The 11,936-nt window shown below is 37.6% G+C and overlaps 1 protein-coding gene across 1 annotated transcript; it reads right to left on the bottom strand.

The window, feature by feature from the left end:
- Positions 1 to 469: 469 nt before the first annotated feature.
- On the bottom strand, positions 470 to 11,076 carry LOC148156513 (uncharacterized). Its single transcript, XM_088009861.1, has 2 exons — positions 10,492 to 11,076; positions 470 to 3,309 (listed from the first exon to the last, which is right to left on the bottom strand). Exons 1-2 carry the CDS (start codon positions 10,553 to 10,555, stop codon positions 1,937 to 1,939), a joined length of 1,437 nt encoding a protein of 478 aa, XP_087865987.1. The 5' UTR covers positions 10,556 to 11,076; the 3' UTR covers positions 470 to 1,936.
- Between the last annotated feature and the right edge of the window lie 860 nt (positions 11,077 to 11,936).

The raw sequence follows: 11,936 nt of genomic DNA, 5'->3' as shown, positions 1-11,936 counted from the left end.
TTTCAAGATGCAGCCTGAACTAGAGATGCAAATCTTAGATTTTAAAAGATTTTTAGGGTCACGATTCAACGCTCAAGCAATTTTCAACTCTGAATCGATTTTTAATTCACAAACTATTTCTTCTAGTCAAACAATCTAAAGTTTAAATTATGACTGATGACAGAAAAGTACAGTGTTAGCAAATATCAATTTAAAACAATTCTAAAAGGTTCCAAACTGGATCAATTGCAACAGTTTAGATTTAAACAAAATTAGGTTTATGCATAAAATGCTATAACTTAATTTGACAGCATTACGTTAGCTGTTTTTTCTCAATCAAAAATACATTAAAATTATTCAAAATATAATTTTTCAAATATCAACCAGACTAAAATTTGTCTGTGAGCAGACAAATATTAAGCATTTCTTTTATTCTGAAGCTGTTTTAGAAATGTGCTCCAAGTCCAAACTGAAACACTGAGATCTAAGGTGTTGTCAGATAAAAGTTTCTTTTAATATGCAAAACAGTAATACAATAACAAAACATGTAACATTATGTTACAACAAAGTACTAAGACCTCCACAACGTCTGCACATTGATATAAAGGTGTGTTATGGTCATTTTAGATGGATAAAAACATACTGCTCAAAAAAATAAAGGGAACATTTCACTTTAATTTTGTGTGTGGCTCCAAATCCAGGCCTCCATTGGTTAATAAATTTGATTTCCATTGATAATTTTTGTGTGATTTTGTTGTCAGCAGATTCAACTTTGTACAGATCAAAGTATTCAATGAGAATATTTCATTCATTCAGATCTAGGATGTGTTATTTGAGTGTTCCCTTTATTGTTTTGAGCAGTGTAATTACATTTCTGCCAAAAAACTGGAATTGTTTGTAGAAAGAAGCAAGGAAACTTATGAGCTTCAAAAAGTGGAAAAAAGCTACAAAAACCCCTAAAGCTTTTGAGATTAATCTCAGAAACTTTGTAGAAAACATCGGCGAGTACAGAAACGTCATCCTTTGGAAATTTTCTAAATTTTTCTAGAAAACAGAAATTTCCAAGTCTTTTCTAGGAAGCTTCTCAGATTAATCTCAAATTTTCCAAATCACATTTGGCACATTGGTCAAGGCAAATGAAGGAAGAGAAAAATTTGCAAAAAAAATCTTTAGTAGTTGAAAACCGCAGTATTTCTTGAAGTGACGCTGTCCAACAAACTACACCTTTAAATGAGTCACAACCCACAGCTAAACTGGAAAAAGAAAACCATCACAATTGGAAATTTACTTTATTACATAAGGACCACAAAGTCTGACATTCGCTCTGATTCAGGAAAGAAATCCTGAATAAGAAACTGAGAAAATAAAATAATAATGTCTGATGTTTAGATTCAAATACAGAAAACATTAATCCCAATCCTGGTAACTAGTCTACCAGTCCATACATGAACCCATAACATGAATCCAATAAACACAATCATTCAATAATTGAATCTGCAAAAATTAAACCCTTTGTTCCATTAACTAGAGTTATAATTCCTATTTGAAAGGCTTTCTTAACTAAGCTACACATTTTAAAAAGTGATCCAGCTGTATTTACTACCCAAATGAATTTGCCCCACCTTCTTCAGATCTGACAAAATTGGTGTCAAACTTTTGTGTTTTGTGCAGCAAAAACTTTTTGGATATGAATCAAAAAGTTTCAAGAGGTTATCTGAGGTCATCATCAAAAGCAGCACAACTGATGTTTTTATTTTATTTTTTTTCCTGCGCAAATGTTTAACACCAATTTTGTTGGATTTGATGATGGTGGGGGAGGAGGTGTCAACTTCATCTTCCCACCTGATTCAGGTGTAATTACAGCATAAAAGACAAGTTACAGAAAAACTTGGTTCTTAGGGTTCAAATTATATAATCTGACCACCGAGTACTGTGGCCGCTCCTGGGTACAGATAAACTATGTATTTTTATAGGCGGAACTTTTTCCACAAGCCATATATGTGAAAAGCTTCTCACGAGTATGAATCATCATGTGAGAATCTAAACTCTGTTTGCAAGTGAAACTCTTCCCACAACTAATACACGTGAAAGGCTTTTCGCCTGTGTGAATCCACATGTGTTTATCTAAATTACATTTTTGAGTGAAACTCTTCCCACAACTAGTACATGAGAAAGGCTTTTCACCTGTGTGAATCCTCATGTGAGAAGTTAAACTACATTTTACAGTGAAACTTTTTCCACAAGTCAAACATGTGAAGGGCTTCTCACCTGTGTGAAACTTCATGTGAGTAACTAGATGAGGTTTCCGGGTGAAACTGTTTCCACAAGTGATACATGTGAAAGGCCTCTCGCCTCCATGAAACTTCATGTGTTTATATAAAGTACTTTGATGAGTGAAACTCTTTCCACAACTAATACATTTGAAAGGCTTCTCACCTGTGTGAATCCTCAAGTGAGAATTTAAAACTCCTCTTTCCGTAAAACTTTTTCCACAAGTCATACATGTGAAGGGTTTCTCACCGGTGTGAATACTCATGTGAGTAGCTAAACTTTGTTTATGAGAGAAACTCTTCCCACAACTAATACATGTGAAAGGTTTCTCACCTGTGTGAATCATCATGTGAGAAGCCAATTGTCTTTTCAGAATGAAACTCTTCCCACAACTAATACACGTGAAAGGCTTCTCACCTGTGTGAATCTTCATGTGATAAGTCAAACATTTTCTTTCCGTAAAACTTTTTCCACAAGTCATACATGTGAAGGGCTTCTCACCTGTGTGAATCCTCGTGTGAGAATCTAAACTGTGTTTATGAGAGAAACTCTTCCCACAACTAATACAAGTGAAAGGTTTTTCACCTGTGTGAATCCTCATGTGTCTTGTCAAAGAGTCATTTCGAGGAAAGGTTTTATCACAACTTTTACAGGAATATAAACTTTTGTTCAAGTAAGATTTTTTGTGCTTTTTTGGGGGGGGACCTTCAGTAGTTCCTTTTGGCCGTTTGGTTTTCTGACATCTCTTGTTTTGTTTCTGCTCTTTGTCTCTCTTTTTTCCTTGGCCTCCAGAATTACTTCCTTCCTGATCCCGATTCTCATCTTCAAGAGAAGCATGAGAGATGCATTGGTTCCTGTTTGGTTCTGTTTCATTGTTAATTCTTTGCTCATTAGGAGCCACCAAAATGTCTCCAGTCTCCTGTTTCAGCACAAGCTGCTCTTCATCCTGACTGATGCAGAGTTGATTCTCTTCCTCTCTGAACTGTTGAGGTCCTGGTTCCTCTTTATCCAAAGTGGACTTCCTCTTCTGGTTGCTGAGCTCTTCGAGAACCTCCTCCTCTAGACCAAAAGACAAAACAAAAGCTTAGAAATTTAAGTAAAAAAAAACTCTTTATTTTAATCTATTGGTGCATCAGAACAGGCTTTATTTTGTTTGTAAATTAACCAATGTCCGTCTGACTGAAAGGAAACTAGGGTTTTCAAAATATATTACATTATGTCAGAGATTTTAGAAAAGAAGAGTTTTAAAAGTTGGTACAACCCGACTTGATGAAATTCAACAAAAGATTCTTCTCCACTTTCTGCTCACTTCAGTTCCTATCATTCTAGTTTCTTACGTTTTACAAAAACAATCCAAATAGTTTGGATGTGGTTTTAGTTTTTTCTTTATTTTCCATTTACATAAACAGTCTTTCATGTTTATGTCTTACAGAAGGACTGGAATGTTTACATTCAACCTATTTTGCCTCTAGCGTTTAGCACATAAATTTGTGGTATGTTTGTATCTAAAAGAAAAACATAAAACTAAAGATATTTCAAAAATGAGATACCAAGATACATAAAATCAGATTCTCTTCACATTTTTAGTGTCATGATTCAATTCATAAACGATTCTTGATTCTGTAAAAAAGAAAAAAAACTGAATTCAGAAATCAATTTTTTAAACAGTTTAGAGATTCAGTTTAAATTATGTGACTCACAAATGAAATTTTGTCAGTCAAATACTCACATGCTCCTCTGTCTCTACCAGAAGCCAGGCTGAGGTCTAAACTGTGCTTCAACATGGTGGCTGTTGGAATGGGTTAATGTGATTGGCTGAAAAGTAAGGTACCCAAGGTGGGGGTCTGTTCATGTGATTGGGTGAAACAAAGAAGCTTCTGATTGGTTGCCGATCATCCAATCAGATAGACCATTTATTAAAATTCACACAAAAAAATGCAGCACAACTCACAGGCCAGAAACAGCTTGCAAATCAAGATATTCTTGTGTTTGCATCAAAAATACAAATGTAAGTCTCGTCCTGTTCATTTGTGAATTATGAGACTGTTTTAGCTCCATAGACACTGTAAAACTGACTCAAACGTGCCCTTTTAGGCTATATGTGTCAAAACCGTATTTATTTAAATTAATCTGTGAAAAGAAACACCACTTTTTTCAGGCTTACATGGTGTTATCACCCAATAGTCAGCCACGCCCAATTACCTCCCCTCAGACTCCAACAGACTGACTACTGTCCAGCTCTCCGTCTAACGGGTCCGAGAAACCTCTAATTCCTGAGTATTACTTCAGATGAGAAGTTAGAGGACATTCTGTTTAAGCTGGGAGGGAGAAAGATGCGCATAGACTCTAACTACCTTCAGATCCAGAAGCTATGACCCTTAAAGTAGCCCGGCAAAGTCTGTTCAAAAACCACTCCTGTTAACGGTAGCTCTTTCTCTATTAATAACGTGCACTTGTTACAGTCTAGATAATTTTAGAGACTCGGCACAAGTCCCAGGGTCATTATTTATCATAACCAAAGAAACGTCTGAAGCCCCCTAATTTACTAGGATCATGAACATTAATTTTATATTAACCAGAAGAATTGGTTTTTAGTTGACTTAATTAATTTAACTGTCCACAGCATCAATTAGACTTTAATATTTTATTAGCAAGCTTTAGCAGGGGAAAATGACATACAGCTTCTTTAATCAAAAATCAAAAGAATAACATATTTAAGAAATTTAAAATTTTCCCCTCCTTCTAATCCCTAAACTGTGTCACTGATCTAAAGAGAGGCTTTGGGATGCAGTTCCACTCGTACCCAGATGCCGAATTGATCTTGGCAGCAGAAAACTTTAATATCCATGGTCAGAGTCCTGTCTTGATGTAGCAGAATCCTTTTTAGAATAGATCCAAAGGTGAACTGGTGAGAATCCTCAGTGTACTCAGTTCTTTATCCATAAGCGATCTTTGTCTATCCCCCATGTCCACTGCAGCATAGTTGAAATCTTTTGGGTTGAGTGTAGGGCTGTTGTCAAATCAGAATCCCGGGTTGTGGGTAAATGGATCTTGTTCCCTTCTTGAGCAGCGCGCAGTCTTCACCATCCCGGGGTATCAATACGCAGCCCTCAGTTGATTCTGCATCTTCGTGTGCTCTTGACTCCAACGCTGCGGAACAAAGAACCCCAATTCTTCCTTCTCATGTATTTTTGTGCTCTCTGTGTTTTGGTGGTGAACGCCCCAGCAGCTGGCATACTCCCTTGACCCAACTTCCCTTTTTCCAGGGCGTTGTCAATTAACTGCTGAGCATCTGTTCTCTTGAACTTCCTTTTACCCCCCAACTCAGTTATACCTCCACCCAGCCTCATGTTGCGACACAGTATAAGACACTTCTATCTAATTTCCACCTAATCTACAGTCATTACTTTAATCCAGGGTTTCCCCCAGAAAACTTGCTAAGCCCGGAGGTCGGGGCGTCGAGGCGTTCCACCGGCGGTCCACTGTGTTTTGATTTAAAAGATGTTAAGTTGACAGGTAATGTAAAAACATTACTGTGTAATTTATATGTTACGGGAAAAGATCTCGAGTGAAATGCTATTTAAACCCACAACTAGTCTAAAAACAACAAATTTGCACTTCTGTTTAATCCAAATTAAGTCAGCAGCTCCATCGGGCCCCCAAAAGCTTCAGGGTCCCCATAAACGCTAATATTTTAAAACAGATCACAGATACATAAATGTAACACTTGTTTATTGAGATGATCAATGCTGTTAAATTTGATTCACTTGTTTAGGCATATATAAATTAAATTATTTTAAATTATTTAACATTTAAATACAAGATTTTAAGGAGCTGGCAAGTTCACTTTGTAAAACTTCAAAGAACAATATTCATAGTTAGATTGTTTTGTTACCATAGCAACAATCTGATGCTGAGAGTTTAATCTTTGAATTTTCAAATCCAATTTAGTAAACTGCAATTATAACTTATTGCTTTTTAGGCTGGCCAATTAAACTACTCCCTTCTCCCATATTTCACTAAATCTAACACAGAAGCTGTTAGAGGTGCTGATACTTTTAGGAACAAAAGGGGCCCCTAAGTCAGATTCTGCTCCAGGCCTCATACAGCCTTGGACCGGCCCTGCATGATGAGGTAATCTGCTGCACTACGCAGAGATGCGCAACAAACAGGAGATTTAATTCAATGTTTCTAATGTGGCTTCAGTAGCTCTTCCAATTCGTGTCTGTTGAGTTTTTGTCACAGAGACAATTCTGGTTGGTCAAGTTTATGGGACGAGCTTCTCAGATCTCCGTGCGGCTGCGCGGATTATCTCTAAGTAGACAACGCATTTCATATGGTTTGATGCATTGTGTAACTGGAAAAATAATAAAATTATATTAAATCTACGTGATGCGTGACTCCGAGGAAAGCGTTAAAAACCACTCCAAAGCGCAGAGGTGTGATTGGTCTGCGCGCTGTCGGGTTTAAATGCATAAACTATAAACCTATCTATTATAAACCTATCCTTTAGGAATAAATCTGCTTTGCTAGTGAAATGCTAAGAGCAAAAGAGACGCTTGCAGCCCGGCTTTAAAAAACAAACAAAAACAATTCCCCCCCCCTTTCCTAGAAACTTAAACAAGCAACGCTTAGCCTGGCGGCGGGGCTAGTAAAGCATGGCGGGCCGCCAGGCTTATGATGCACTGGGGGAAACCCTGGACTTAATCCATTTATGACCTCTGCTTTTCCACTTTCTAACCAGAATAACATAACTCATAACTTTAATTAATAGTACATTCAAAACAAGCTCACATAAATTTCAATCATTAAATCATAATACAAAATTACTTGTTGTCTCTCGGCCTCTGTGACCCGTTTTCTGTGTGTCCTGGAAAGATCTCAGTGAGTCCAACCAGGTTTCACGACAATGGATAAGAAACATGATAATGTTACAAATATTTTTAAAAGTTGCCTCGTCGGTCATATTTCAGTCCGTTAGAGCGATGCACATTTCCACGATAGGTATTCAATTCTCAGCATAACACGTGTTACGAGGGCGTTCCGTCAAATCGACACTTTTTGAAACCACACACACACACGAAGTTTGTTTTCTATTCCAGCTTCCGATTCGGGACATGGCTAAACGGCGATTCCACCTTTAGCCAATTTTTCACTACCTTCTGTCGAGGAAAAATGATTATTTTTAGTGTTTAATACAGTTAATCTTACAGCATGTGTAAAAGGTATATTGAACATTCTCATTTTGAACAAATTTCTTAATTTTGAACAGGTTTGTGTTAATGATTTAAAAACTAAACTATTGATGGGTAAGTATTCAAAGTACAAGAAGGAAAATGCAGATCAAAAGGGAACTCTCACTGAGGCTCCTGTTGTGTTATCAGAGAGGAACAGGAGGTCATAAAATTAGCATCTCCAGGAGCGCAGTATCACTTGAGCCTGGGAGAGAGAAGTTTGCTCGGTTCACGGAAGATCAAAAGTCTTCTAGAACTAACATTTGGGATGGTGTAAAATTTAATACAACATAGAATGTTAAAACCACTAACATTTAATTTCTAAGACATTTTTCTAAGTACTAATAGCATGTTTCTAATGAAATTTGTATTATCTAATTTTAGAATTACTAATCTAGTAAATTGTACTATCTGTGACAATATCTGAATCAAATGGAAATTGTTTGAATGAAAATGTTTTGTTTAATATTAGAAAATTGCTTAGGATTTATGCTAAATGGGGTTTTGGAAAATGATTGTGTTAACTTGTATACTTAGGATTGGATATTATGTTTCGTAAGTTAGAAAAAAGGAATTTTACCTCATTTTGTTCTGTTGATTTTATGTGTTATTTTTTGGTTTAAGGCAGGACTCAATCTTTTGGGGTGCTGAGTGCAGAAGAGCAAAACTGGGTTTGTGAAGATAACCTTTCCCTGAACCAAATTACTGAATTTAAGTTTGTTCCTGAGAATTTATGTAAGGAGAGATAGCGGGAGAGACTCCAGATTTCACAGCTATCTGTGAAATACTTTTCTTATGTTTTTCTTTGCCCAGATGGCCTTAGAACCGCAGGAGGCCAGGATAAGCTCTCCGCTCTTTTTGTTAAACAAAAGGGCAAATGGCCTTTGATCTTTACGGTAAATTAGGGGAAGTTCTAAGTCTTTCTGAGTGTCCAAGATAGCTTCCAGTTGGTCAAGCAGAGGTACGCCTTATTTGAATATATTAAAGAGGAAAAACACGCCTACATTATAAAAGTTCGTGCCCAGGAGTAATAATTCAGATAGCTGCCACTATTTTGCCTTTTTGCACCAGCTCTCTCCAAAGACGCGTCTTTGCCTTTTCTTTTCCTATCTTTTTGTCTCAGGTAATGAATGTATGCCTCTGTTGTTCTGCAGTCTTGTTGTTAATTCATGCGTTGTTTTCTATTGGATTAAACTCTGTAATTCTGTGACGTCAACACACATTGTTGTTTTCCTTGTGGCTACACGTGGCTCGCCGAGAGGACCTGGGATCCAGAGGAAGAAAGAGCCAAACTTTTTCCAAAGTTAACCAATTTAGAATTTCTTCCTTAACACTTCCACATCTTTATTCGACTCTAAAAACCACAACACCTGGACTCTTGTTAAGAGAGGAAAAATTCTTGAACTTTAAAAACCTTTTGACTCGTTAAATCCTCTCTTATGCCCGGGTTCAGAAAAATGCTGTGCGCAAAGACTGAGATCACGCAGAGATAACAGCGTCACAATAATCAGCATTTATTCAAGACAGATGCATACTATCACCAGAAAAGCACATCACATAACATCAGAAAACCTTAGAGCACAAACAACACATGAATTTACCTGAGAGAGAAAAAGACAAAAGATGGAAACGACAAACAAAAAGCAAAGACGTCTTTGGAGAAGTTGCAAGCGCAAAATCTGATTTGCTACTTCTGTGTAGAAAGTTTTATCTTCTTTTCTTTAATTTATTCAAACAAGGCGTATCTTTGCTCATCCAACCAGGAGCTATCTCTGACCCTCTCTCAAGCCAGAAACCCCTGCCGTGTTTACGGCCTTTCACAGATGAGTGTGAAAAGCTGGAACTTCCACTGTATTGTTTTCCCACAGACAAAAGGCAGTTCAAACGATCCTAGCAAACCATCTGCTGTAACTACAAGCAAAATAAAGGTCAATAGGCCAGAATAAGTTACTGATTTAAAACCACAATTTAGGCCATTTGAATCAAGACATGTTAAGTTTTAAAACTAGCATATTTAAAATGTATTTTCTCAACACTCTTCAAACCTGGACTGGATTATTCTGCTCTAATAGCAGAATATTTAAAACTATGTTTGTGATTTGTGAAACTTCAATAAAGGTTGATTTGACCACTTTTTTGCATCTGGATCATACTAGAACTGCTTCATCTCCTAAAATACAACTCATAGACTCTTGAAACTAGATTATTCTGCTCTACCAGCATAATATTTAGAACCATGTTTGTGATTTGTGAAACCTTTTTTGTGAAGCTTCAAAAAAGGGTCATTTCACCACTTTTTCTTTTATCTTTGTCACATGAGAACTGCTCTAATTCCAAATCTACAACACAAAGTTTCACAAATCAGAAAAAAGTTTCACAAATCCCAAACATGGTTTTAATATTCTGCTACTAGTTGAGAATAATTTAGTCCAGGTTTGAAGAGTTCAAGTGTTGTAGATTTGGAATTAGAGCAGTTCTTGTGTGACCAAGATAAAAAAAAGTGGTGAAATCATTTTTTGAAGCTTCACAAAAAAGGTATCACAAATCACAAACATGGTTCTAGATATCCTGCTGTTAAGAGCAGAATAATCCTGTCCAGGATTGAAGAGTCTGGGTGTTGTAGTTTTTAAACTAGAGTCGATTAAAGATGTGGAAGGTAGTGAAAATTAGGTGAAATCGCCCTTTAGCCATTTCCCGAATCGGAAGCTGGAATCGGAAACCAACTTCAGCTTCGTCACACACAATACACAAAATAAAAACGTTGAAAGGAGTAAAAGACCCGGCATCTTAAGACCCCGGGAGGGTTAAATAGTTGGAATAATGTATTTTTCCTGCTTTCTGCAGGCGACTTGCTCAGTAAAGTGGCTGCTGACGCTACGTGACGTTGTTGACAGGCATGCGTTTCTCGGCGTAACACGTATTAAAACTCCTTAACTCCAACTTTATTTAACCTATTTCCAACTCTCTCTAACCCGTATCATCAGTAAAACGTGACGGTGTTTCCTACCTATCCGGTGTAAGATTATCTGGGGAATCCGCTTGCAGTCCAGCAGTCTGCGCTGATCATCCATCTCTTCCTCGGATTGACGATGATTTTATAAAACTCCGTTAATGTTTCTTCAGCAGCAATTAACTGCTCGTTGACTATGAGGCGGAACTGAAGACAGAGTTACTGCAAACACACGTTTGCCTAGTTATGCCGGTCCCAATACTTGCATCGTTCTTCTGCCGTTGTCTTCTTCAAATGGAGGGTTTGGGCGCGACGTGTGTCCCACACCCGCCCTTTTCAGGCTCTATAACAGCTGTTACGTCAATCCGCGTTTCCCCATCAGATACGGTTCCCCCCATAGACATAATATAAGGATAGACGCCTCATGGACCGCTCTCGCCTATTGTCGCTGACGAGATTTAGGGCGGCCATCTTGGAGCGGTACACCACTCCACTCAGCCTTATGTGTTTAGCAGCACAATGACGTATCAGCGGATTTAATCGATCATAACACACTTTTTGTTACTGGAAACCATATTCAAACATCTATCAAAGCAACATTTATAAACAATTGTATTTTTTAAGTATGTTTTTAATACATAGTTCATCATAGTTAAATATGCTTAGTGGCTATAATAGAATAGGAATGGAATATTCTGATATCGATGTATGAAGAGCAAATTACAAAGCACACACCCGTTCATAATTTATTTAATAAATTATTTAGTAATATCAATACATATTTTATATAACTATACAAACACTAATAAATAAAGATTAATAATGGCACAAATAAATAATGATTAATACTGAATTATATATATATAAACATGTATTTATATATATATGTATATATATGTTCCCTTTCAGTCGATTCACTCGGTACAACACATAGAGTATGGGATATCACGCCCCCGCGTGGCCTAACTGAAGACACCTTTAATCACGCCTTTAGGCAAATGACGTGTGATGACGGGTGGCAGGCCCCGCCTGCATATAAATACACCCCCATCACAGTCATTATTCAGTTCTTACGCTCTTCACCTCGCTGAGAACACCGAATTTCCAACCCGTGCTTTCTAGCTGCTGCTAGCTAGCATCACTCTTGTTTTTCTTTTTCCAAAACTAGCTTAACTGCTCCTGTTGGTGTTAGCTACTGCTGCCTGCTGGTTAGCGTGTCTGCCCGCTGAGCGCTAGTTGTATTTTCTCATTTGTCTAATTTTATTTACCTTGGTTTCGTGGTTCGGGATGAGCACGAAGCAAAAAATGGCGAAGCAGAAGTCTTCCGTTCGCCCCTGTCCTCAGGAATGCGGCTTCACGCTTCACGAAAAGGACCAGCACGAAGCATGCCCCGTCTGCCTTGGAATTGTCCATGCCAGAAGAGCGTTGTCGGAGCCGGACGCTTGTGCTTTTTGTAGCCAGCTTCGGCGCTCCACGCTCGAACGGCGGGTCAAGTTTGTGCA

Source organism: Poecilia mexicana, unplaced genomic scaffold (assembly GCF_051168715.1).
Source record: "Poecilia mexicana isolate PSO_F unplaced genomic scaffold, ASM5116871v1 scaffold_11, whole genome shotgun sequence".
Classification (NCBI taxonomy): domain Eukaryota; kingdom Metazoa; phylum Chordata; class Actinopteri; order Cyprinodontiformes; family Poeciliidae; genus Poecilia; species Poecilia mexicana.
The sequence above is the reverse complement of the archived record's forward strand: the minus strand, read 5'-3'. Positions and strand labels throughout refer to the sequence as shown.